At 43.6% G+C, this 27,541-nt stretch overlaps 1 protein-coding gene across 1 annotated transcript; it reads right to left on the minus strand.

The window, feature by feature from the left end:
- Window positions 1–6,558: 6,558 nt before the first annotated feature.
- On the minus strand, window positions 6,559–26,432 carry CUNH2orf76 (chromosome unknown C2orf76 homolog). The gene is made up of 6 exons (XM_014064839.2): window positions 26,135–26,432; window positions 22,503–22,656; window positions 20,116–20,166; window positions 13,076–13,113; window positions 11,744–11,825; window positions 6,559–9,629 (listed from the first exon to the last, which is right to left on the minus strand). Exons 2-6 carry the CDS (start codon window positions 22,633–22,635, stop codon window positions 9,553–9,555), a joined length of 381 nt encoding a protein of 126 aa, XP_013920314.2. The 5' UTR covers window positions 22,636–22,656; window positions 26,135–26,432; the 3' UTR covers window positions 6,559–9,552.
- Between the last annotated feature and the right edge of the window lie 1,109 nt (window positions 26,433–27,541).

A 27,541-nucleotide genomic window follows, 5' to 3' on the forward strand; every position in this document is an offset into this window, starting at 1 on the left:
TGTTCCCTTCATCTGGCAACTCTGTGCATGCACACACTGGGAACAGGCTCCAGTTGTTCGTCTGCCACACTGATGTCTGACTCTGAAGATAACTGGCATACAGCTCTGGCTCCCTCTCTGCCTCTGACACAGCGCCCTTATCAGAGCCTTCCCCAGACTCCAGGACTGGCCCATGTTCCTCCCCAACCTCCTCACTGTCCAAATCTGCTGCCAGCTCAGCTGGCCACTGGCAGGCCACAACACCTGCAAACTAAAATAACTTGCCTGCATCATATTTCAGTTAACTACAAACTTCAAATCTATCCAATTAAATTTAACAAAATTTGAACGGGTTGATCCCATATCATGTGAAATCAAAGATATGGAAATACACTATATTGCCAAAAGTATTCGCTCACAACTGAGTCTGATTTTGTGGATGGGTGAGTGAATACTTTTGGCAATATAGTGTATCTTCTTTTATAAAGGTAATCACGGGTAGCCTCACATTTCATTGAATAAGGACATACATTTTGCAGCTACTAAGATTGTTGGCCGTGTTGGTACAAAGACAGCCAAGGAAATGATTGAAGCCTGGGAAACAGCCTCTTGTCAGTCAACCGGAGTGCTAATTTACCACCAGCTTATCAAGTACTTAAGAGCCAAGGACTTGGTAGCACAAGAAAACAACTGCTAATCACAGGCCATCAACTCACTAATCAATCAATAGGAAGGCACCACATAAACCCAAAGCATAGAATAGCTCAAAGCAGATATTCTGGTAGAGAGAAATTTCCAGAGGATGGGCTCCAGCATGAGTCTAAAAGCTTGGAAGAAAGACTAAACCTCTGGTCCCGGTGACCAGTTTGGATCTTGCAATATCTTTTTTTAATTATAAAAATTGGGGGGGGGGGAATCTCAGCCATCTAAAGAGAGTGGGTGAATTTTTCCTCCAAACACTTCCTAAAGGGCCAATACCAAAAATGGTGGGTGACCTGCCAGTATTTTTTGTCCCATTCTTGGCATTCTAGCTACAAAATTCATACCAAATTAAAAACTTGGGTCGCTGAATCCAGTATACATTTGGCCTAGAATAGCTAGGTTGCAAAAGTCCTTACTAGATGGCAGAAAAGAGTTAGAAATTTCTATATAGCTCTACTGGGGTGGCCTGGCTTTTGCAGTCAGATCTGGCAGACCTATTTCCAACTATATCTTGGTTATTTTTCTTCTTACAGCTAATTGGATTCTTTGCGGCATTACTCTTATAGCTAATTAATTTAATTTTGGCATTCATTCTAGAATCCAGCAATTTGGTTTTTACCCTGAAGCCAAAGATCAACTAAATATTCCAATTTCTCTAGAAGAGAAGTTATTTCTCATGTGACAAAGACAAAATCACCTTTTTTCCAGAATCGAAGGAGGGAATGGTCACACGTGGGTTTTATCACAGCCTGATTGGTCCAAGGCTGAGAGGAAATCTATAAATACCAGTGCCTGTCCATTGCTGGCCCAGATTCTCTCTCAGCCTGGTCCAAGCTGTAGAGTAGTTTGATAGGTTTCTATTTGTTTTCTCCTTTTGGGTGAGTTCTATTCAATCTGATTCCTATTTGGCTAATTGGGCACTTTAAATCCTTTTAAATTCTAAATTGATCTGCTGCGGCCCCAAGGGACAGATCTCTGCCTCGGGCAGCTGGGGGAGAGCCCAGTGGGGCACTAGTCTCCCCCCGCAGGCCAGGAGCCTTTGCCCGTCCCCGGGTGCGGGGGTGCGACCTCCATTCAAACTGCTTCATTCAAACTGCCTTGAAGCAGCTGTTTTTGCAGCAGGAAAGTTAAAGTGAAACTTTGAAGCCTCGAGGCTCCAGCGAGCAGAGCAGATCGCTCCGGAGGGGCCTCGCTGCAGGCTTCTTTTGTTTGTGTTGCCGGGGAGACAGAGCAGGGGGAGGGGAGCTGCTCTCCCTGCTCATTTTAAAGTAACGCCGGCTAGGAAAGCCTGGCTGGGCTGCTGGTGATTATTTCCAGCCCTTTTCTCCCGCACACGGAGTTCCAGCGGCCATTTTGGAGGCTGCCACGTGCGTGAGGCCTGGCCCTTATCGACGGGCCTAGTGCAGCCTAGTGAGAGGCCTTGAGCCTAGGTCTCCCCACAGGCTTCAGGCCCTGGTCTCAGGTGGGACTTTGGAGGCCGATTCCTGCTCCTTTCGTCGGACACGTGAGTGGGGCATGGACGAGGGAGCGGAGATTCCCCAGGGGCAAGGGGCAGGCCCTACTGGGAGTGAGGAGGCCTTGGATCAGGAGGTGGGGGGAGGGCTCCCCCTCAGAGACCCCTTTCTTCAAGGCGCCCCTCCAGTTCTGTCTCTAGGGATGAGGCAGCTCGCCATAGGGCGCTGGAAAGGACCTTTGCCTGGGCAGAAAGGCAGGCCCAGTCCTCCAAGCCTTTATCTAGGGACAGATCCAGGTCCCCTGTTAGGCCCATTTCAGAAAGGTCTCTACTTAGAGGTTTTAGCCCGGCTTCTTCATGCAGCTCCCCTGGTAGGTCGCGGGCCTTCTCCAGGAGGGGGCGTTCTCCATCCCCCATAGATGATCCTCTGGAGGGCACGTCCAGAGGCCCCTCTTCCCCCCAAAGGTTGGCCCCTCAGGGCCCTGCTTCTACTTATGGGGATGTGGAGGATCTGGATAATCTCCCTGAAGGGATTAAGAGGCTTATTTCTGCAGCCATCACTCGGGGTATTGCCCTGCGGGACAAAGGCTCTCTTTACTCTAGGCATGGGGGGCTGAACAGGGCTCAGTTTCGGGCTTCCTCCCCTTCCATGATCAGTGAGACTTCCTTCCTGGGGGGGGGGAGTTACCCCAGGAGATGGGATTCTCAGATGATGAGAATACCACTGTTTCAGAGGAACCTTCTTCTAAGGTCCTATTTATGCCCGCCTTGTTTAAAGTTCTCTTGGATAAGGCGAGGCACACCACCAAGGTCGGAACTGGGGATCCTTCTGTGCCCCCCCCCAAGGGATCCCGACATGGTCATGTTCTCTGCCACGGCCACCAACAAGGAAGAGATCCCTGCCCCTCCCTTGTTCCTAGAGGTTCTGACCGACCAGTGGGCTAAACCTTCTAATTTCTCTTCTCCAGGCAGTACCGACCGTCGGCATTATAACATGGAGCAAACCTTTGCTCAGGCCATTCAGCTCCCGACGGTTGACATCCCTGTGGCCGCATTGGTGTCCTCCTCCCCGGTGGTGTCGGGCGATGCGGCAGATAAGTTGAAGCCGGAGGAAAAGCGTGCAGAGCTTACTTTGCGGAAGAACTTCAACGCCACAGCGTGGGCCATTAAGGCGGCGGCTTCAGCTTCGTACTTTAATTGTGCCACGGTCATGTGGCTCAAGAAGCTGCAGGCATGCATTCCCATACAGGAAGACCGGATCCATCAGGATCTGGTCAAGATTCTGGCAGCGTGTCAGTTCTCAGCTGACGCGACCTTGGATACGGTCAAGTTTGCTTCTAGCGCCCTGGCCACCTCGGTCACCTCCCGTAGGCTCCTATGGTTGTGCCATTGGCAAATGGACAACAAAGCGAAATGGGACTTGGCGGCTGCCCCCTTCAAAGGGCCCGATCTCTTCGGGGAGGCCCTTACTCGCATCCTCGTGGAGGATAAGGATAAGAAGAAGGTCCTCCCCTCCACGGTTAAGAAGGCCGAGAACAAGTCACGTCCCTTCCGTAGGCAACGGTATAGGGCCCCTAGCTTCGGCTATAACCAGCGCTTCTCTTCTTTCTCTTCTGACAGGCAGTTCTTGGGGCAGCCATTCCAGGACAGGAGCCGATTCCAGGGCCAGGCTCGGCGGCCCTTTCGGGGGGGAGGCGGCCGTCCCTTCCGCAGGGGGAAGTGACTCGAACCCGAGTCATCCCATCGGCAGCCGCCTCGCTCTTTATGCGGACCGGTGGGACGACATCACGTCGGACGCCTGGGTCCGAGCCACGGTTCGTTACGGGCTCAGGTTAGAATTTCTCTCCACTCCTCCAAATCTCTTTCGGTCGTTCCCTCCAGCCCGGAGTCGAGAGAGCCGCCGCCTGATGAGTCAGGCGATCGCCCACCTCCTCGAAATCCAAGCGGTGGAGGCGGTTCCCACAGGGGAACGGGGCCGGGGCCACTACTCAAATCTCTTCGTGGTCCCGAAGAGCACGGGGGGTTGGAGAGCAATTCTAGACCTCAAGCGCCTGAACAGGTTTCTGGTCTACAGGCGGTTCAAAATGTCATCGCTCAAGTCCATCCTTCAGGGCATCAGGAAAGGCGATTTCCTGGCCTCCGTGGATCTCACGGAGGCCTATCTTCACATTCCCATCCTGCCCGCTCATCGCCGGTTCTCCCACGGGTCCCACCATTACCAGTACAGGGCTCTTCCCTTCGGCCTGGCCTCGGTCCCGAGGACCTTCACAAAGGTCCTGGATGCTCTGGCGGCCCATCTGAGATCGGTCCCGGTCCGCCTCCAATGTTATTTAGACGATGTCTTGCTTCAGGCGGGCTCCCTGTCTCAGGCCGTTTCAGATCTTCGGATTACCATTCGAAGCCTCCAGGCCCTGGGGTTCTCGATAAACTTCGAATAGAGCCATCTCACTCCCTCCACTCACATTCTGCATCTGGGGACAGTCATAGATTCCAAGTTGGGGGAGGTGCGTCTGTCTCAGGAGAGGCAGGTCAGCCTTCGTCGGCTGGCGGAGAGCGTTCGCACAAAGCGCTCCGTTTCCATCCTCTCTCTGTCGCAGTTATTGGGCAAGATGGTCTCTTGCATAGGGATTGTCCCGTGGGCCAGACTCCATCTTCGGCCCCTTCAATGGGAGCTTATCCCCTATCAGAGGGGACAAATGAGCAATTCCCTTCGGACTCTCCGCATCTCGGCGGGGGTCCGTGGATCCCTGGTGTGGTGGCCCTCCCCGGCCATCCAGCGGGGGTGTTTGTTCTGGGAGCCGAGCAGGGTGACCGTCACCACGGACGCGAGTCTGTTCGGGTGGGGGGCCCTGGTGGGCTCTCGGATGGCTCAGGGCAGATGGACGGCCTCGGACCTCTGTCACAACATCAATTGGCTGGAACTGAAGGCCGCGCGTCTGGCCCTGAGTCACTTTCGCTCCTCGGTGGAAGGGAGCCACATTATCCTCCTGACGGACAATGTGGCCACCAAGGCGCACATCAATCGTCAGGGCGGGACCCACTCGAGAGCCCTTTGGCTGGAGGCTCTGCGATTGGGTTCGTGGGCGGAGAAACACTTACAGTCTCTGGTGGCGGAGCACATCTCGGGACTCTCCAACGTCCAGGCGGACTGGCTCAGTCGAGCAACTCTGGACAACGGCGAGTGGCAACTCCACCCGTCGCTGTTCTGGGAGATCTGTCGTCGGTTCGGGTCCCTCCGGGTGGACCTGTTTGCGTCTCCCGAGAACATACAACTCCCGCGTTTCTTCACCCGTTTCCAATCCAGCTCGGCGGAGGGCACGGATGCCCTCAGGAGCCGGTGGCCCCCGGGCCTTCTCTATGCCTTTCCCCCCATTCCACTCATCCCGGGGACCGTCAGGAAGGTGGTGACGGAAGGGGCCTTGGTCATTCTGGTGGCCCCATTTTGGCCCAGGAGGCCCTGGTTTGCGGACCTGGTTCAGCTGTCGGTGACTTCCCCATGGAGGATCCCACAAGGGGAGGTGGTCTTACGGCAGGGGCCCCTGATTCACCCAGAGCCTCAGTGGCTTCAGCTGACCGTTTGGCTCTTGAACGGCGGCTTCTAGGGGGGGCTCATCTATCTTCCGGGGTCATTCGCACCATCGAAGCGGCACGTCGCCCCTCGACGACCCGCATTTATAACTCCACCTGGGCGGCGTTCGCCCGCTGGTGCTCCCCCAAGGGCATCTCTCCCGACAGAGCCACCATTCCCAACGTCTTGGATTTCCTTCAGAAGGGCCTGGAGGACGGGCTCTCGCAAAACACCTTGCGACGCCAAGTGGCGGCTCTGTCCTCGGTCTTGGGGGGGGGGCGGGGTCTTCTTCCCTTTCCCAGTCTCCTCCTCAAGCTGTTCCTCAAGGGGGCAGCTAATCTCAGGCCTCCCCCCGTTCATAGATTCCCCACGTGGGATCTTCCGCTTGTCCTCAAGGCCTTAACGGGAGCTCCGTTTGAACCTCTCCACTCGGTGCACTTGCGCTTCTTATCACTGAAGGTGGTCTTCCTGGTGGCCATCACTTCCGCCCGGCGTATATCCGAGCTGGGCGCCCTGTCTTGTAAGGACGACCTCTGTCATTTTCTCTTGGGCCCTAGAGTTCCTGTTCTCCCTCCCTGGGACTTTAGCTTGGGTATGTCCCACGTGTGACCATTCCCTCCTCCCATTCTGAAAAAAGGACGTTGGTCTTACCTGAACGTCTATTTTCTGATGGGAGGAGGGAATGGTCACAACCCGCCCTGAGTTCTGTCTGTTGGGGCCAAGGGGAGGGCCCGGGGGGTGTTTCCCGGGGTTTGTTGTGTTGTTTCTTGTTTTTCAGTTGTACCGTTCATGTTCGAGAATCTGGGCCAGCAATGGACAGGCACCGGTATTTATAGATTTCCTCTCAGCCTTGGACCAATCAGGCTGTGATAAAACCCACGTATGACCATTCCCTCCTCCCATCAGAAAATAGACGTTCAGGTAAGACCAACGTCCTTTTTATCTCCAAAAATGCTGAAATCCTATAGTGTAGTAATGCAAAACCTGGATCATTTCACTAGTGAAAAGTTCACATTCAAAAGGCTCCTTTCTCTTCCAAATAACCACTAAATCCCAAACATTCTTGATTCGTTGCCAACTTCAGATGTGTATTTTGCACCAAAGGTATCTTTCAACTGAACACTTATCTTCGTTTAAGTTCTTCTTTTAATCAAGGTGGCCTAAACTGAGCGCTTTTTTAATAGAGACTTTTTAAAATCATAAAAAAGTCATACTTATCTTAAAAGGTGTATGAAGTGGCTACTACATCAGAATAAGGGTTTTATTTTGGCTTAGTAAAATTGCATGAAGTGGGCCACATCAACCCTTGCTCCCCCCCTCCCTCCAAAGCCAATCTGAGCACCTATTTCTCCTTCTTTATGTACAGATAGTCCTCCATTTACAAGTTTGTTTAGTGACTATTCAAAGTTACAATGGCACAGAAAGAAGTTGCTTATGATCATTTTTCACACGACTGTTACAGCCTCCCAATGGTCACATGATCAAAATTCAACTGCTTGGCAAATGACTCATATTTATGATTTGTTGCAATGTCCTGGGGTCTGGTGAACAACTTTTGCCACCTCCTGATAACCAGTCAATGGGGAAGCCAGATTCACTTAACAACTGTGTTACTAACTTAACAACTGCAGTGATTCACTTAACACATGGTGGGGCAAATTATGGCCTTGTTAATGATGTTTCTCTATTATGAATCTCCAAGTAGTGTTTACTGTATTTTTTAGTAGTTCTTGGCAAGAAGGATCGTAAAAGGGGGCAAAACTCATTTAACAAATGTCTCCCTTAGCAGCAGGCTCAATTGTGGTGATAGGTCCAGGACTCTCTGTATATGCTACAACAGTGATGGCAAACCTTTTAGGCACCATGTGCCTAAACTGCCTGTGCGTGCATGCCCAAACTGAAAGGTGCACATGCGCATGAACACACACACGGACGACAAACGCAAACACACACATGCATGGACATGCGCAGCAAAGACCCGAAGACCAGGTGGGGCATCCCAACACCGACAGCGCGGCAAGAGGTAAGATCTTTTTCTTTCATGAGTTTCTGCTTCGTCATTTGCAGGGAAACAGAAACTCCCAAAAGAAACACTTACGGAGATCTGACCTGGCGCGCGTACCAGCAGTGAGGGCTCTGTGTGCCATCTGTGGCACGCATGCTATAGGTTCACCATCACGGTACTACAAGCAAAACTGGCCACTACAGGAGGATTACAAGATTGTCTCTTTCAAGTCAAGCCCAAAACTGAAAACTCCATGGCAATAGCCATGCAGCGATGCAGAAGTGTTTCACGCTGCCTCCTTTCTGGAATGTTCCCCCTTGTTCCCCATCTAGTCTTCAGCCTCTGTTTCCTGGAAATCTCTCACTAGGCACTACCCCACACCAATCTTACTTAGCTTCCAGGCTAAGTCAGTGTCAGTCAGGTGTTGCCATCTGTTGAAACCAATTAAAAAAGAGCTATTCAAAATACAGAAACATCATTAACAAGACCATAATTTGCCCCACTGTTCAGCCCTGGGAATAACCTGGTGCTCTTTATGAAACAGCAATATTAACACTTCCCTTTGAGTTGGTTCCTAATGTTTTTCAATGCAGGCCAGCACAACTAAACCATCAGGCAGAAAGTGAAGTGATGCAACCCAGCTTCCAAAGGAAGTTAACGCGTTAGAGACAGTATCTTTTCATAATGAAAGGAATTTTGTCCAGTCTGAACCATTGTTCAACCATTTTGTCCAAACCATTGTTATATCCTTAAAAGAAGAGCAGCAGAAATAACAAGCATTCATTCTTGACCATGTTGATACAGAATACCATGTTTCCCCCAAAATAAGACAGGGTCTTATTTTATTTTGACCCCCAAAATAAACGCTTGGCCTTATTTTCAGGAAGGTCTTATTATTTTCGAGGTGCAGGAGGTGGCAAGCGTGGTCACCTCATGGCAGCTGCTGTATTGCAATATTTTCGGAGAGGGCTTAAATTCAAAAGCCTGATTGGACCTATTATCCGAGGAGATCATTATTTTCAGGGAAACAGGGTAGTTACTGCAAAGGGCTCCTTTAATAGCATAAATGCATTCTGGTATCAAATATCATAGTTATCATACCACAATGACCATATCTCATAAATCACAGTGGCCAACTCTTACCATGACGAGAACTAGAAAAAGTTATGGCTACACTGAAGAAAGTTTTACCCAGCCCAAAATCAAAGGCAATAGGAGAAGTTACTTGGTGATTGTTAGATGCTCACTCTGCAAATGACAATTTTTTAAGTTATTTTTCCCCTTTCTACAGGTTTAGCACTATATAAACAACTCTTGGGCACTCTGCCTTATTCATTAAAAGCAGCATAAACCCTGAAACAAGCCCAGCGTAAAGCATGGATCTGCCAAACGAAATAAGGCATTTTTCATCATTCCTCACAATCTTAAGAAAACGCTGTGGAGAGACAAGGGAAGAAATGCAAAGGACTCTTTTAAAAAAAAAGCTGCAGTGTGGTAAGATTACCGGGTGTTGTTTTTTTTATGCATGGTTCTTTTTTGAAGCTGATACATCTTCATTTTGACATAAATGACTCTGTCAATCCACATACAAATTCCTATTTGCAAGCCATACAGAGAAAGTATCAGCGTATGCTTATTATTTTACAAAATCACACATTTCAGGAAGAGAAATTAGTCTTGTCAGAAAGCAATGTCATTGTTTGTAGTCCCCCCCCCCTGCTCTTCAATGGGTCTTGCATTGCTGTAAATAAAAGTCTCAATGCCTGTTAACATAAATGTTGGATTTCAGGATAAACTGTCTCATTAACAGTGCAGATTTTCCCCCCTCCTCAATTTTCTTGGTGTTCACCAGGTAGCAACGGGATTGGTCTTGTATTTTCTGTAATCATCCATGCAGAAAAATGCGAGTTCTGTTTCATTCGCTGAAATGAAGAAAACACACCTATTTCACCTATTTGAGAAAGACCAGAATTTTCCCATAGTGGAAAAAAATATAGCAATAATTAAGCTGTCATTTAAGGTTATTGTTGGTTCAACATCTTTTTACAGCTGATCCCAATGGCAAGAAGACATAGTAGGCTTGGTAGAAGGGACAGGAAAGCACCCTTGCTTAAACACAAAATTCAAAACAAAAACATTGAGACAGCACTCCACAAGCTGAAAGCACCACTCCTTCTCTTTCATTGTATTCTTGTTTCAAAATATAAGAAATAGCTAAACCCATATTTTAAACTTCCTTGTTCTATTTAGTGAGAAGGGAGGCAGGTTCCCCCTGAAATTAACCTGTAGCAGTAATAATTTAATACTTAGCGGATCAGTAGAATATTTTACAGGTCACTTTACATTCTCCCTCATGACCCATCAAATGCGAGACTGAAGCAGCTAATTCCCCCCCCCCCCCTCCTGCCAATGATTAATTCATGAGGCTTCAACAATATGCAAAGTGAAAGACACAAATTGGCTTCTCCAGCAATACCTTCAAATGCCTCTAATTATTCACAGGGGATCTGCCAGAGCTCAAGGAACCACGGAGGTTCAGAGCAAGCACAGTTCTTCCCACCAGCAGGTCAAGGACTTCTTCTAAAACAGTAAGTCAGCAACATTACTAATTCAGAGCAGACACATTGCTGATGGAAAGTCATCACAATTAGAAGACGTGGAAGCCCTTTGAAGTGCGAAGCGACCAAGTTCGGCACTCGCTTTTCAAAATTAAACCGTTAAGTTAATGAAGTCTGCCTGTGTCATGAAGAAAGGAGCAAGGAGTGGGAAGAGCTATGACTGAATATCGACTAGGAAATCTGCAGAAAGAGAAAAGAGGGTCCTGGAGGAATCAAAAGTGAAGGCAGACACTTTGTATAAAACTTTTGGGTGAACTGCACCACAGATAGTATTCTTCTGGTTCGGACAGGTTCGCCTGAACTGGTAGTCGAAATCGCAGGTGGGCCTGCCCACATTTTCAAGCCAAAGCGCATGCGCAGAAGCTGAGCGCAAGCATGGAGGGGAGCATGCGTGGTTGGGCACTTCCGTGCGCTCACATTTGCAAATCGGTAGGGAAGGTAAGTGAATACCACCCCTGAATTGCACCCTGTTTAAGCCTTGCTTATCAGATCATAACTGCTCCTAAAAAGTTGCTCTATTCTCACAATTTGTTTTTCTCCAATGAGAGGACCTGTTGAGGAGGTCACATCTTGACACCATGAGGAGCAAGCTTCAGATTTGCACCCTTATTCAAAAATTTCTTCAAATGAAGAAATTTGCTTCCTTTTTCTAATGATTATTATGACTTCTTATTTTAATACATTATAATTATTCTTAAGGTTACAGCCCTGGTTATTGTTATTCAAGTGAGATGAATTAAGCACTCCCTCTTCCCCCTCGGAGCTCTCGGGTTGTCTTGCTGCTGATCCCAGAGTTACCTTGTGGCAAGATGGGCAGCAAACAAATTTAATAAATAAAGACAGTCACTGAACAAGGATTACCTGCAATGCCAAATCAATATTTAACTGGCACCCGGTAGCCACCTGGTTTGGCCTACACAATCCTCTTTCTCTACATTTCTTACTGCGTAACATACCACAAGGGCACTCCACTTCAAACATTGGGATGATTTCACCGCTGTGCTTTATTAAATAGATGCCTCTGTCATGTCTCCTCGCTGGTCCCCTTCTTAAATTTCGAACCAAACCTCCATTTAAATGTTACTGAAAAGATGGAGCAGATGTAATTCTAATAACCAAACTGTCAATCATTTAAAATTACTCTCCACAGAGTTCTAGGCATACCTTCTTTTCTTTTTTTAAAGGAATGCCTTCGTTAACATTCTGTAGGGAGAGGCAGGGTGCCCTCAAGTCCAATAATTTGAATGTACATTATGCCAGCCTCCTCTCCCGCTCCTGAATAATTACCAGTTTGTGCACCGAGCACACCAGAAATAGTGTTTGCTTTTCGGCTGGCTATCCAAATACGGTCAGCTGTTCTCAGAATAAAGGCCAGCACAATGAACCACATCTTCTGTCAGTTCAAACGAGCAACCTACCTACTCCAGCTGCTTTCAAGGTGTTGTCTTCCACCAAGATGAGTTTGTCATCATCCTCTAAACTCAGAACAAGTTCATTGGTCTAGAAATATGGGGAAAGGAAGGGCGGAATGAGAGTGTCAACATTTTCTAAGATCAAGGGAAAATAAACATTAGAATGATCTAAAGCAAAAGTGGGGAACTAAGGGCCCGTTATGATGTGTGGACTTCAACTCTCAGAATTCCTGAGCCAGCCATGCTCAGGAATTCTGGGAGTTGAAGTCCACAGGTCAATAAAAGGGTCATAGTTCCCCATCCCTGCTTTAGAGGGAAATTGTTCTGACCCAGCTCCCCAAACATGACAAACCCTCTGAAAACAATCAACGATTCCTTTATTAGGAGCACCAGCAAAAAGTCTCTCCCTCAAGGCAGGCTAACAAATTTGTCCGGCAGGAAGATGAATAGTTGTATGCCACATCTATTCAACTCCACCCCCTGCATTTTATCCCCAGAGCTAGGGTGGGGTTTTTGCTAGCAACGGTGGCACTTCCATCCCAAGGATCAGCCCAGAGATTTCCACTGCTCTCCTCTCCTCTGCCTCTGAGCATCTGCGCATCAGGCATTGGACCCAGTTGTTCCTCCTCTTCTTCATCTCTCTCTCTCTCTCTCTCTCTCTCTCTCTCTCTCTCTCTCTCTCTCTCTCTCTCTCTCTCTCTCTCTCTCTCTCTCTCTCTCTCTCTCTCTCCTCTCCTCTCCTCTCCTCTCCTCTCCTCTCCTCTCTCTCTCTCTCTCTCTCTCTCCCTCCCTCCCTCCCTCCCTCCCTCCCTTCCTCCCCCCCTCTCTTTCTGAGAGCTCCACTCCCTCTTCCCCCTCAGAGCTCTCAGGTTGCCTTGCTGCTGATCCCAACTCCCATGCCTCCTCCTCATCTGATTTGGCTGCTGGAGGGGCCAGTGGCCAACAGGCCACAACAGAAATAAAGGAAAGAATCTTTGACATCTGATATGAATAATAAGTAATGACTGTGGAAGAGATGCATGAAAGTTAATTGTAACCAATTGACATACTTTCTACAAGATGTAATGTAAGATGATTTTTTTGTGTTGTTTGTTTAATAAAAATAAAAAATTCTTGCAAAAGAAAAAAGAAAAAAGGAAACTGGGCTGTCAAAGAACACAATGGCTGGACACCATCAAAGCTGACACCAGACACAGCATAGAAAAATTCAAAGAAGCAGTGCAAGATTGGGAGATGTGGAGAGACCTGGCCTACAGCGTCATCAACAGTCGGACACAACAGAATGGATAATATCATCATCATCATCCGAGGCAAATAAGGAAGCAATGATAAACGCACCTTAGAGCCATGCGCTTGATGGATAATCTTCATTGTGTCTGAAAGAGATTATTTACTTTGAGACAGGTTTGATCTTAAATACTCATGGACACTTCTCTGATTTTGTGCATGCTTCATTCATTCTGCAGAGTACTACTTTTATTCATTTTGCTAGAATTAGACAGGTATCACAGTTTGAAATATAAAATCACTTTTTCCCATAGTGATGCCACTAGGGATAAATTTAAACCCACAAAAAAGAAGGGTTAGGGTTATCAATGGACCCCAAATAAGAATACGGAAAGTTTACAGCCAGTCATTGTTTATTTCATTATGATTAATTTGAACATTGGCTTTAGAATTTATTTCAAAAGTGTTTGTTTAAATTATAAAATTATAAACCACTTATATTTGTCTGTTTCATTGCAGCATAAAAGCACTATAAACAAATTAAATCAATACAACTGGTATAAATACACCCTTGCATGGGTTTTAACTATTAATTTAAATGTTTAAATAATTTAACTATTAAATGTTATCAACTACGACCTCTCTCTTAACATATTTTCAAATTACATATATAAATATACCTGAAATACACTAAACGCACAGAACAACATTGTTAAGGTTAACAACCAGCATGTCTTTAGATTAGTTAAATTCAGGCTCCAATGTGAATTTCAATGTTCGGTTTTCTTATTCTTGTTTTATTGTAATATGGTTAAAAGAGAAACCATACAAATATATTTTAGTTTAGAGAATAGATTGTTAGGATTATTTCTAGTTCCAGTCAAGTAATCATCATGTGATTTGGGAGCATGTGGACAGTGATTTTTAATAACCTAATTCAGCATGTTTTAAGACTTTAGCCAGTCCAGCTATCAACACAAAAATTCTGCTATCATGCATACTTTACTCGTTATTCCTCTTTTTATAATGCATGTGCTTAATTATAAACACAAAGTAAAAACATATGGTATAAAGCAGGGGTTCAAACTCAAGGCCCGGGAGCCGGATTGGCCTGCAGGGTGCTTAGATCTGACCTTAGGCCACCCTAGAAACAGCAAAGGACTGGCCCGCAATGTCTCTGCCAGCAAAAACGGAGCTCGGAAGGACCACGTGTGACCCTCCTAAGCTCCGTTTCACTGGCGGAAGGTTGCAAGAGGCCATTGCAGCCAAAAATGGAGCTTGCAAGGGGCGCGGGCAGACCTCCCAAGCTGGTAGAGGGTTGCAGGAGGCCATCAAAACCGGAAATGGAGCTCGGGAGCCTGTTTTCGCTGGCAGAGTGCTCAGGCCACTACAAGCGCCCCTGAGACGAGTGATGTCGAGCTGGCCACTCCCACCTGACCACGCCCACCCACCCCCAAGGTCAAACACAACCCTGATGTGTCCCTCAATGAAATTGAGTTTGACACCCCTGATATAAAGCAACCTAAGAATGTGGTTTACCTTGAACTTTGTTCATACCAAGAAACTGTGCTGCCATTACAGCAGCTGTATTTTTCTTGTCAATTGACTTATTGGGGGGAGTGGGTAAATCCTAAGCTATCTTAAAAATATGAACAAATTCTTCAAATTCATTAATTTATCCCCTTAGAGAATGACTACTTTTTCCCCTCACCTAATTATAAAAGATTGCTAAGAATTACAAGTAGTCCTTGACTTACAACCATTTGTTTAGTGACCATCCATAGTTATAACAGAACTAAAAACAGTGATGACTGTTTTTCACATTTACAATAGTTGTAGCATCCGCATGGTCTTGTGATCAAAATTTGGACGCTTGGCAACTGACATGTATTTATGATGGCTGCAGTGTCCCAGGGTCATGTGCAGGAGTGGGTTCCTGCCAGTTCTAACCTCTTCTATAGAAGAGGTTCCACAAATCTACAGTGCCATTTAGAACCAGTTCCAGCTTCCTCCCCCCACCCGTCCACACATCATCAAGTTGAAGAGCTAGAGGAGGAATTTTGGGAGTTGAAGTCCACAAGTCTTAAAGCTGTCAACTTTGAACACCACTGGGTTTCTTTTTTCTAAAGAGTAAGGGGTGCAAGGGTCTTGTAACTTGATAGCTTTAAGACTTGCATGCTTCAAATGCCAGAGTTTCTGAGCCAACATTTTGGTTCCTAAGCAAGAGCGTTGTTAACTGAGTTTCACCACATTTTACAAGTTGGCCATGCCCACCCAGTCACATGGCTGCCAAGCCACTCCCACTCAGTCACATGGCTGCCAAGCCACTCCCACAAAGCAGGCCACACCTACAGAAGAGGTTTTTAAAAAAATTGAAACCCACCACTGGTCCTGTGGGTCCTTCTGACAAGTAAAATCAATGGGGAAGCCCGATTCACTTAACAATAGTCTTACTTCATTTAACAACTAGGGCAAAAAAGTTCATAAAATTGGGCAAACTTCACTTAACCACTGTCTTGCTTAGCAATGAAATTTTTGAGTTCAACTGTTGTCATCAAGGGCCACCTGTACCAGGCTTCAAATAATTTAGAAATCAAAACTAATATATATATATATTCAAACTCAGATTTTACCATATTTATTTTTGGGAAGTAAGCAAAAGTTTAATAAGCACATTTCTGTTTTTCTGATCTTGCTTTCCCAACCATCTAGAGTAGATCTAACAGGAGGAAAAATTTATTCCCTTGACACCAACTCATCAGGGAAGACCTTAACTCTGCATCACTTTCGATTATCTTTGTAAATCCCAGATGTGTTTAATGTTTCCAAAAGGGGGGAAAACTACACTGTTTTCACCACAAAGAGAAAATGAATCAAATCCTCAAGGGGCTCTCCTCTACTTTCCATCCCCTAGCATCTATTAAAAGTCCCCTTTTATTTTTTTAACACTAACACACAATTTGTTGGTTTAATAAAAATGAATTAATAATAACAAATAAAAACAAATAAAGAAAACTTGAAAACATACTAATTCCTATTCAAACTTTACTCTCAGTGTACCATGCAACAGCTTTACTATAGAACTCTGCCATCTACTGTCTCTTAATCTCAACAGGCTGGTTATACAATATTGTCAATTCTTATTATTTTCGGAAAAAACAAATTCTAAGTCAGTTTAGTATATTTTGCTTTTTAAAAAAAACCTGCAAAAACGTGATGCAATTTTCCTGGGAGAATTTTAACGTTCATATATTTTAGCACTATATTCTCCGAATTAATTAAATACTATATAACAGACATTCATAAAACGTCTAGGAATACTGTATAATTTTTTATTTATCCAAAGGGATGTATTATTTGATTTATTTTTAAACATTTGCCAGCTAGTGCATTCTTTTTACATTAGCATGGTCCATTACATTACAACATGCAAATTTATTTACTGAAAAACCTGGCATGGTCATTAAGTGAATGTTAACATATACAGCAAAACATTTAATTATTTCAAACCATCCCATTATTGTATAATTGGCATAATTGGACTATTACAATTCATTAATTTATCTTTTAATTTACTGATTCATTTTGATTTAAATATTACTTCGTCTTAGAATCCTGTTTGTTTGTCTCTGCTCTCATTTGCGCCTTACTTACTATGTAAATTCTTTCAGCACATAATTCTTATTTGTTGCTTCCAGCTCCTACTTGATTCCCCCTTCTTGACCTCACAATTAGTTGCTGGCTATTGAAATGCAGAAGCATGGAAGAAACTGAGTTCAAAAGATTGTGGGTCGTGAATGGCATTTCAGCATGTAAGTCAAGTCCAAAAAGCATTTTGGGATCATATTATAAAAATCATACCCCAAGGACAACTCTGATAATTAATAAGTGAAAGTTGAATGCCAAAATACAATTCCAGAAGGAAAAGTTCTCGGTACAATGGAATTGCAATGCCTGATATTTTTCAATCAATCAATCTGAGTGCAGCTGGAAGGGATCTTGGAGGTCCTCTAGTCCAACCCCCTGCACAAGCAGGAGATCCTATACAATTTGAGACAAGTGACTGTCCAGTCTCTTCTTAAAAACCTCCAGTGATGAAGCACCCCAACTTCTGAAGGCAAGTTGTTCCATTGGTTGTTAGAAAGTTAGGAAGTTTCTCCTTAATTCCAGGTTTTCTCTCTCTTTAATTAGTTCCCATCCATTGCTTCTTGTCTTGCCTTCTGGTGCTTTGGAAAATAAATTGACCCCCCTCTTCTTTGTGGCAGCCCCTCAAATACTGGAATACAGCTATCATGTCACCCCTGGTCTTTCTTTTCTCTAGACTAGCCGTATCCAAATCCTGCAACTCTTCTTCATATATTTTTGTCTCCAGGCCTTTAATCATCCTAGTTCAGGAATGTCAAACTGCGGCCCACGAGCCAGATGTGTCATGTGCAGGCCATGGCCACCCCAGCTCCGCAAAGGCAAAAAACTTTGCAATATGTCATGATACGTCACGTGACACAATAGTTTCACACCCGTGTCCTAGTTGTTCTTCTCTGCACTTTTTCCAAAATCTCAACATCTTTTTTTGTAACGTGGTGACCAAAACTGGATGCTGTATTCCAGATGTAGCCTTACTAAAGGTTTTTTAAAGTGCGACTAATACTTCACACGATTTTGATTCTATGCCTCTGCTTATACAACCAAGGGTGTATTCACTTTTTTAACCGCTGCAGCACACTGCTGGCTCATCTTGAAGTGATCGTCCATTAGCACTCCAAGGCCTCTCTCATAGTTACTGTTTTTGAGCCAGGTTTCACCTCATCTGGTATTTGTACCTTTGGTTTTTCCTGCATGGATGTAAAATCTTGCTTTTCTCCACATTAAATTTCATTTTGTTGGATGGGAATTTTTTTTTCTATTTTTAAAAATTTGGATAGGAAACATTTTGTCAGGAATGTGTTTTCCTGGTCTCGCTAGCACCAGTGGAAAGATGGCAGCTAACAAGTCATAGAATTCAGTGCAAGCAAGAATGTTATTAACTGAATAACAGAATTGGAAGAAACCTTGGAGGTCTTCTAGTCCAACCGCTACTTAAGCAGGAAACCCTATAGCTGTGATGGCGAACTTATGGCACACGTGCCACAGGTGGCACACAGAGCCCTCTCTGCGGGTATGCCAGCCATCGCCCCATCCCAGCTTCATTGCACATGTATGCGCACCTCCCAATGGCCAGCTGGTCATTGGGTCTCTGCTGCACATGCGTGGGGGGAGGCGCCTGCATTGTATTTTGAAGGTGTGTGTGCGCCCCACCACCACCCCGCACCCTGTTTTGGGCTTGGAAGGCTTGCACCAACCTTGATTCCAAAAATGGGTGAGGGGGGGGCGAGTTGCATGCGCGAGGGGTGTGCACGTATGCGCGGCAGTGGATCGCATGTGTGGGGAAGGATGCATGCACAGGAGCCCCTCGCCTTGTATTTTGAGGTTGTGTGTGCGTGCACACACATGCACGCTTTGGGCACTTGGCACCAAAAAGGTCAGCCATCACTGCCCTATACCATTTCAGACAAATGGTTGTCCCATCACTTCTTAAAAACCTCCAGTGTGGAGCACTCACCATTTCTGGAAAGATAATTAAACATTCAAAGAAAAGACCATGCCAAACTACATGAGCCGAGGTGGCGCAGTGGTTAAATGCAGCCCTGCAGGCTACTTCAGCTGACTGCAGTTCAGCAGTTCGGCTGTTCAAATCTCATCGGCTCAGGGTTGACTCAGCCTTCCATCCTTCCGAGGTGGGTAAAATGAGGACCCGGATTGTTGTTGGGGGCAATATGCTGACTCTGTAAACCGCTTAGAGAGGGCTGAAAGCCCTATGAAGCGGTATATAAGTCTAACTGCTGCTATTACATCCCTTCAATTTGTCTGGACCTTCAGAACAACAGCAGGTGTACCTCTGAAGGTGTATCAGTTGGCAGTGGTATAATACCTTTCTTTATGTCTTTAAGTCTATGATAGGTTCACAAAGAGGGGCCTCTTGTCTCTAGCAATAGAGGTATAAACATCCCAACACCTGCAGTTAGCCTAGTGGCACATCTTAGTAATGATTTGGTCATAATTCAAACATTTGATACACTGCCAGGGATATTTTTGAGTAAAACTTGGTCTCCATTCCCCAACACCTGGAGATAGTCTGATGACATGTCTTATAATAACTTGAGTACCCAGATCCCTGACCCTCTGCCATGAGACATTACTTCTGACATTTCTCTACTTTATCCTCTCTACAGGTATCATACTAGAGAACGTTGTTTTCTTGATCTTAATTGTCACAAGCATCAACACAAATAAAGAGATGAAAGGCAAGACTGATTTACAAATACAGTGATGCAATCTGCAAAGTTTGTTAAGAAAATTGTTTGAAGCATGGATGAGCAGGAAATTAAAATACAAAATTTGATTGAAGAAATAATTAATGTTGCCATCATATCAGGGCAGACCAAAAATGTAGATGACATCATTAATAACTCACCAACCTTGTCCAGTGATGGAGCAGGTTTCTCTGGTTCCTACCAGGAAATCTTTAAACCCACAGTAATGCAACTACCATCAGCTCCAGAGAAAAGCCAATTCAGTTATGCTGTTTACTCAAGAGGAAGCAAATGGAAATTCTTCCTTCAATAGCTTTACTCGCAGGAATACATGCATTAAAGACTGGTAACATTGATCTGCATGAACATTACTAAGTCAATAAGATTGCAAGCCTTTATTTATTGATTTAGGGTTTTAAAACCAGAGGCAAATTAAAAGGGAGAAAAGGGGGGGGAGGGAAAAAAGAAATGAAATTGTCTTCAGAAATAATTGATTTCAATCACCTGCTTCCCAAGCACAAGGTCCTCCGCAGCATACACATTTCTACAGTTCAGATCATTGTTTGAGACACAAAATTAAATGTACACCACATCTGGCACCACTGATCCCCACCTTACTATGTTAATTCCCTGATCTCCAACCCTGAATTTTATGGGTTAAATCTTCAAAGAAAGTTTGAATGGATTAGAAAACCAAGACAAATAGATATCCATGCTTTCATGGATTGCACCTTACTTTATTCAAAGCAGAATTAGTGTTAATATTTAAAGGTTGTTTCAAAAATAAGGAAAGGAAATTACCATACGTATATTTTCTGAAAGGCGGCAAAAGTTCTGTCCTCGATGTAATATCTAGAGGGGGAGCAAAAATAAAAATCAACATTATGTTCCCTTACATTTAGCAATTTAGCAATGTACATAAGCACCTGGACCATTATCTTAGACCAGAGGTGTCAAAATGGCAGCCCAGATGCCAGATGTGTCATGCGCATGCCACGCCCACCCCAGCTCCATGACGGGAAAAATGTCACGAAACATCACATGATGGCAATGTGCCGCCGTTTGACACCCGTGTCTTAGACCAAGAGAAAAATAAGCTGCTTTTCAATACCAGTCAAAGTCCACCAAATCCAATGGAACTCACAAAAGACGTATACATATGGTAGGTAACAATGAGATCTTCTCCCAAAGAGACCAATAGGTGGCAGTACCTAGTCAACTTTCACTGATCTTGAAAGGTTAAACAGGGTCAGAACTCGTTAATACTCAGATGGGAACTCACCAGAAATATCAGCTAAAGAAAGCATCGCCCAAGAAGTCATGACAAAATACTCCCATGTCAAGACAACTGGATGGCTGTAAGTATCAGAGATTGGTATCAGGCCGATAAGGATCGTCATATTTTAATAAAGGCATGTTTGATGTCTTGACAATAGCATGGCAATAGCATGAAAGGTTTTTACCATTTTTAGGTTTGGTGGGTTGTTTTTTCACTTTTACACCCAAGACGGGTAGTTCTCATTTAACAACCACTCATTCAATGACTTTTGAACTTACAACGGTGCTGAATGAGCGGTAGCTACAACCAGCCCTCGTACTGATGATGTACACACAGTTGCAATTTGGAAACCTTTCCTGCTGGTTTCTTCTTCTTTTTTTAATATTTTTTTTATTTTAAATACAAAAAATACAAAGAGTCCATATACATCTAAATACAAACAAAAGGAAAAAATACAAATATTACAGTGCGCACACACGCACACAGAGAGACCATTTTTTCCTCTTATATTTCCTCTTCTATAACAACTAAAAGATATACAATATATTCTAATTGTGCCCTTCTTTCCTGCTGGTTTCCAATAAGCACAGTCAATAAGAAAGTCAGCAGGAGGTTGCAAGCCAGAAGCAGATAAGGTCTTCATTCAATGTCCCACCTAATCCTTTCTTTACAACAGCAACCAGGACTTGCTAAGTGGTGCAGTCGTGTTGTCTTTCAACTTATGCCCATGTCATTTAACCATGGAATTTCTGATTCCAATTAGCACTGTGGGGGTCCTTGGTACCCTCTGAGCTTGGTTGTTTTGTTGCAGACATTTTATTACTCAACTAGATAGCATCATCAGTGCAAGAAGGGAGTGGGTTGGCTCTCATTTCATATACTAGTGGCTTTTACTGTTGGTGAGAGTGGTCTTGCTGTTTCCTTAATTGGGCTGTTCTGGGTTTGACTGGGTTTACTGTTAGCTTGTTTATCTGAATTTTTAGTTCCTTGATTGGGATATTATTTGTTTTTTGTTAACATTGTTAAACAAGGACCAGCTGTAAACGTTGTGCAATCCATTCAATGGATTGTAACAATCATATAGACTGAAATGTTATAATTCAGAATCTGACATGACTTTTTAAAAAATTTGTCTGCAACCTTTAAGTCAGTGTTGACTCCTGGTGACTGCCTAGACTGTTTGCCTGCAGTTTTCTTGGCAAAGTTTACCAGAAGTGGTTTGCCATTGCATTTTTCTAAGGCGGAGAAAGAGTGACTGGCCCAAAGTCAATTAACTTCATCCCTAAAAGAAGACCAGAACTCACCATCCCTCTGTTTCTCGCCTGGTGTCTTAATTAAACTGGCTCTCACAATCTCTTAACATATGATACTGTAAAAAAAGTTGCTTTGTAGGTTGATTATCCCTTAGAAAGCATATATTCTGATAGAAATAAAATGTTACTGAGTTTGACTTTTCCAAATCATGGTCCAACAGAAATGCTATAGGAACAAAGGAGATAATATATAAACCAATCAGACAACTGGCCCAACCAACACATACATGACTCCTGGACTCCTGGCTGACTGCAGCACTCTAGTTCTGGGCAGTGGGGGGAGTCAAATAATTTAACAGCTGGTTCTCTGCCCTAATGATTTCTTCCAACAACCAGTTCACCAAACTGCTCAGAAACCTAACAACTAGTTCTCCCAAAGTGGTACGAACTGGCTGAATCCCACCACTGGTTCTGGGTTGTTTTTTCCCCTCCAGCTTGCCTAAAAAAGCATTTTGCAGGCAAAAATGTGCATGCTCTAATTCTTCTGCCAGAGAGCTGCCAGAAAATTCCCTTTCTTCCTCCCCTCCCCTCTGTTCTGTCTGCCAATTAGACTTTCAGTGCGCTGGCCAGCAAAGTCAACTTTCACAGCTCCTTACCCTTCTTCACAAACGCAATAAATTCTTTTACAGTCTGGTCCAGGTTAACATTGCGGTACAAAACGGGCCTGAAATTACGATGTTCAAAAGAGCGAATAAGACGAACAGTAACTATCATACTTTCGGATGACATGTGAAATTAACTGCAAATTACCTGGAAGGCAAAAACAAAACAAAACATTTAATTATTGCCTTTGAAAGAGCTGAACTTCTTTGGAAAATAAGAAAATAAGAGATCAACTAAGAGGCATAAAGAGATTTTTAGAAGGTACATAATTATTTCATTCATTTACAGTAATCCTTATTTCAGAAATTTAGAAACATTTGAATACTATTTTGAAAAGAAGCGTTAAAAGCTGCATGAAAAAGTAGCCCTAAAACAGTGATGTTAATAGAAAATTACTCAGTAAATTGTTAGGAATATAGTCTAACAGTTGGGTTGGCAATATATAAATCATATAGCAATGCTGTACCTGTTTCTGTAAAATGTGATTGATTGCTGTTTTCCTCAATTGGCCATAAGAGGGAGCCAGAATGACTGTTAGCTCTCTGTTAGATGCTGGGCTGATCTGATCTGAATGTTTTGGAAGCTGGCTGTTAGAAAGTGAGCTATTGTAAGTTTTACAACTGCTAGCAAAGTTGTGTACTGGACTGTTTATGTAATACTGGACGATGTTATTTGGATTATCCCTTAACTGAAAGACATTGATAACTGACTGTCTTAACCGTGTATGACTTGGAATGTTTGATGGACTCTGATACCTCTATTTCCACGAAAGTAAAAGCCTATTTAAACTGCAGTATCTCTGTATGTTGGTTTGTGTGTTCTCCAACACAACTCTCACAATGCCTCGCTGAACGTACTCGCTCTCCCAACGGGGAGCTTATCTAACACTGGTTATGGGCCCAGAGTGTACCAGACGTAGCTAAAGGAGAGTTGGTGTTGATAAGCAATACCGCATACAGACAGCTGTTTATTTAGTGATTGCACTATCCTGGAGAAGATGGAGAGTGACCTATCAACAAGTCTATCGATGATAACCCGGTTGGATGGAACAAACTATGTTTCCTGGTCTATGAAATGCAGTCTACTCCTGCATAGGGAAGGTTTATGGGATGCTGTACAGAATCCACCAGATGTAACTGTTTGAAATCCAGATAACGATGATGATGCCAAGAGGATAGTAGATTTTCAGCGATGCAACGAACGGGCGTTGCGTATAATTCGTCTAACACTGAATGACCAACAATTAGTTCATATTCGTGGAGAAAATTCTGCTGCAAGATGTTGGGAGAATTTGAAGAAAATTTATGTACGTGACACTGTAGGTGCACACATACATCTCACATGCAAACTGTTTAGGGCACGTCTTCTGAAAGGTGGAGATATGTTAGCTCATTTAAACTTCATGAAAGGGTTTTTTCAGGAGCTACATGAAAAAGAACTAATTTTTTCTGAGCTACATCAAGTTTATATCATACTCTCCTCACTGGTTGAGAGTTACGATGTTTTTGTATCTTCTCTTGAAGTCCTAACCCGAAATGAACTAACATTGACTGACATTACTGCACGACTGTTGGAAGAGTCAAGAAGAAGGATGGAAAGGGAACAACTGAGAGAAAAACCACCACAATCACATTCTACTGCCTATACTGTTCGAAAGTGTTTTTCTTGTGGGGCTAAGGGACATAGCTAGGTTCTGTAAAAAGGCAAAACAACAGAATGCTGGAAGAGCTAGGAAAAAATGCTAATGTCAACTTAGCTATGTCTACTTTGGCTATGTCTAGCAATGCACCAATAAACCATGATTTGTGGGTTATTGATAGTGGAGCATCACAGAGCATTACTAGAGATAGAAAAAGGTTTGTAAAAATGACCACAAGCAAGGAACATGTATTTCTGGCAAATGGATGGAAGGTGAAGGCGTCTGATGAAGATAATGCATGTTGTTCATTCCTAAATGAGCAGTTACCAATGTTATATGTACTTAACATGAAATTCAACTTACTATCAGTTAGGGCTCTGGTTAACATTGGCTATATGGTAACCTTTAGGGGAGATATTTGTATCATTGAAAAGGAGGATAACAGGGTTACTGCTACTTTAAAAAATGGTTTGTATGTTATACCGGATGGCCAGACGGCTAACACAGCTTATCATAATGTTAACCCCCATGATGAATGCATACATTTACTACATAGACGCATGGGGCACATGTTAAGTTGGCAGAAGGAATAAAATTAAAACCATACAGAAAATATTTAAACTGCAATACTGACCTCTTCTACCGTCATATTCTTCCTCTCACTTTCCCTTATCATTTCCTCCTCTACCCCTTTAATTGTTTTTTAAAAATTAACAATCTTCTCAGCAGATCCCAAACTTTGTATCATATTTCATATGATACAGGAAGTTCACAGATATAAGAAAACAGATTTCATCCACCTTGGGACAAAATCCTAGGGTTACCTGATCTGGCCTGCAAACGTCCAAATGACCAGTAGGGGGCAAGAGAGATGCCCTTCCATTTTGAGCCATTATTTTCTGAGATCTCGTGATCATCCGGATTCCTTCAGGCCACATCTGGTACCTCTAGTAATCCAGTGCAACAGTAATCCAACCATTACAAAAAAAAGACCATACAAGATTGGAGGACAGTCATAATACATCAAGCGTCATGTGAGTCAATACAGAACGGGAAGGACAATCTAATTAAAATACAAACTGCAAGTTCCTATTTGCACATGCATTTTGGTGTACACGCGTGTATGTGAGTGTGTGTGTATGCATGCATGACATAAGCCCCCTGCGAGCTCACCACTGTAATAACAGCATTACAACTATACAGATCAGAGTTTAATTGACTTATTTTACTAGTAGAAGAAAATACTATTTTCTTTTAAGTTTTTTTTATTTTTTTATTTTTCTACAAACATATCATTGTGTGAACAGTGTGGATCCAGAGTTATTGAACAAGATAATAAGGAAAGATCATAATTCAACAAAACATGTGTATTATTATAATTATTTAACTTGTGAAATATAACTAAGATGAGCATTGTTTTATTTGTTTTAAAAAGAGATTAGAAAGGGGATTTTTAAAAAAATATAACAGTGGCATAACTAAAAATCGGAAAGGGGAACAAGGGAAGATTATAATTCAATATAAATCTGTGTATTACTATTAGAATTATATAAGTCTGTTAAACAAAACAAATATGATTATTGGTATTATATCTGTAGTAAAAGAAGTAATGTCGAGAATATGGAAATTGGCATAAAAATCTTATACTAAAATATGGAATAATTAAGGAAAGATTATAATTCAACAAAATATGTGTATTACTACTAAAAGTTTATAAGATTGTTAATTGTGTTAAGTATGAAGAATATTGTTTTATTTGTACTAAAATGTAACTCTGGTTTGTTTGTAGAAAAAAAAAATTAAAAGCTTAGAAAAAGAATACTATTTTCATTTATTTTTTGTTAGCCACCCAACTCCAATGGGCTCTACTCAAAAATGCCCACCCAGTTGCGCGCACCGGCTTTTCCCCACGTGCTAACGTGGGAAAGGCAGGCACCGCTGTCCACATCACTTTCAGCTTCATCGCCGTGCATGTTATTGTTCTACCTCTGAAATCACCTGCCACTCCCCGGGACGGCTTCGCTAAGAATCCTATAGTTTCCTCAAGAGAATCTCACTTCCTCGCCTCGCCGCTTCGCCCCAGAGAAGTCAGTCAAATGAATCCCGCCCCTTCCTTCGAATCACGTGGCTAGAAAGCTTCGTCGCCTCTCGCCTGTCATTTCCTGGTGGAGAAAGAAGACTCGTCTTCTACTATTCTCCGACCCTCTCGCCGGCGATTAACTCCTCCTCCCACTTTTTGCGTTCCACCCAATGACAAAGCTTAGAATTCCCTTTCCCTTTCTGCGACTACTCTTCGCCTCTCTCGCCGGCGATTGGCTGCTCCTCCCACTTTAGCCTTCCACTCTATTGACAAAGCCTATAATTCCCTTTCCCTTTTTTGCTAACTATTCTCCGCCTCTCTCACCAGCGATTGGCCGTTCCTCTTTTTTTTTTTGCGTTCCACCCAATGACAAAGCTTAGAATTCCCTTTTCGCATTTTCACTGCCTTTGCCTTGCAGTGAAAGGTGCCGCTGTCCTTCCTCTACCTTTCTTCAATGAATTGTTTTCCGCTAATCATTCTAAAACTTTCAGGAATGTTACGCGCTTGGTATCTATGCCGACTTTATTGGGATAGACTTCTGTGAACAACGAAAATAGCCTCAGGTGCCTAATTAAATCAAAGTATGTCTTACTTCCAAATAATGCCACTTTCTCATCACGTGATTGGGGTAGGATTTTTCCCCGCCCGAAAGGCTTATTCTCCCGTCTGAGTTGCAAAACTGGCTGGGTGACTTTGAGGCAATCACTACTCTCTCTCAACCCGACCCACCTTGCAGTATTGTTGTGTGGAAAACCAGGAGGAAGAAATATTAGGTATGTTTGCCATTCGAGTTACTTACAAAGTAATAAAGGCGGCATAAAAATCTAATAATAAAATAAGGATGCAGCAGAAAGAGCATTTTCCAACAATTATGCAAAGCACTGCAGTAATATAGTCGTGAAAGTAAAGCCTAGAATTCTCAAATAAAAATAAAATGTCCTTACATCATTCCCCACTTTGCCCATTTTGCAGCCTCTCCAACCTCAAGGTTCTTAAGTTTTGTGATCCCCTTATTTGATTAGAAATCAGACCTGGACCAGAAGAGAAAAGACCGCTGTCTTGTTGGGGACGATCACAGTTTTATAAAACACTAGATTTTCCCCCCACTTGTCTATCCGCATTATTATACACAAAGAAGTTGCAAGACAAAAACTTTCTCTTGGTTAAAAATCGCTTGAGTTCTAAGGTCATGCATCCGTATCATCATTTCCACTGCATTTTCTGATTTGGCCACATGGGGTCCTATAATCCTCCTCCACTGCGGATTGACTTGGGTGGATGCCGAGTGACATATCAAAGAGTTAACCTCAATT

The sequence above is a fragment of the Thamnophis sirtalis genome, unplaced genomic scaffold, assembly GCF_051295495.1.
Source record: "Thamnophis sirtalis isolate CommonGarterSnake01/CBP01778 unplaced genomic scaffold, rThaSir2_p1.2 scaffold_1, whole genome shotgun sequence".
NCBI lineage: Eukaryota > Metazoa > Chordata > Lepidosauria > Squamata > Natricidae > Thamnophis > Thamnophis sirtalis.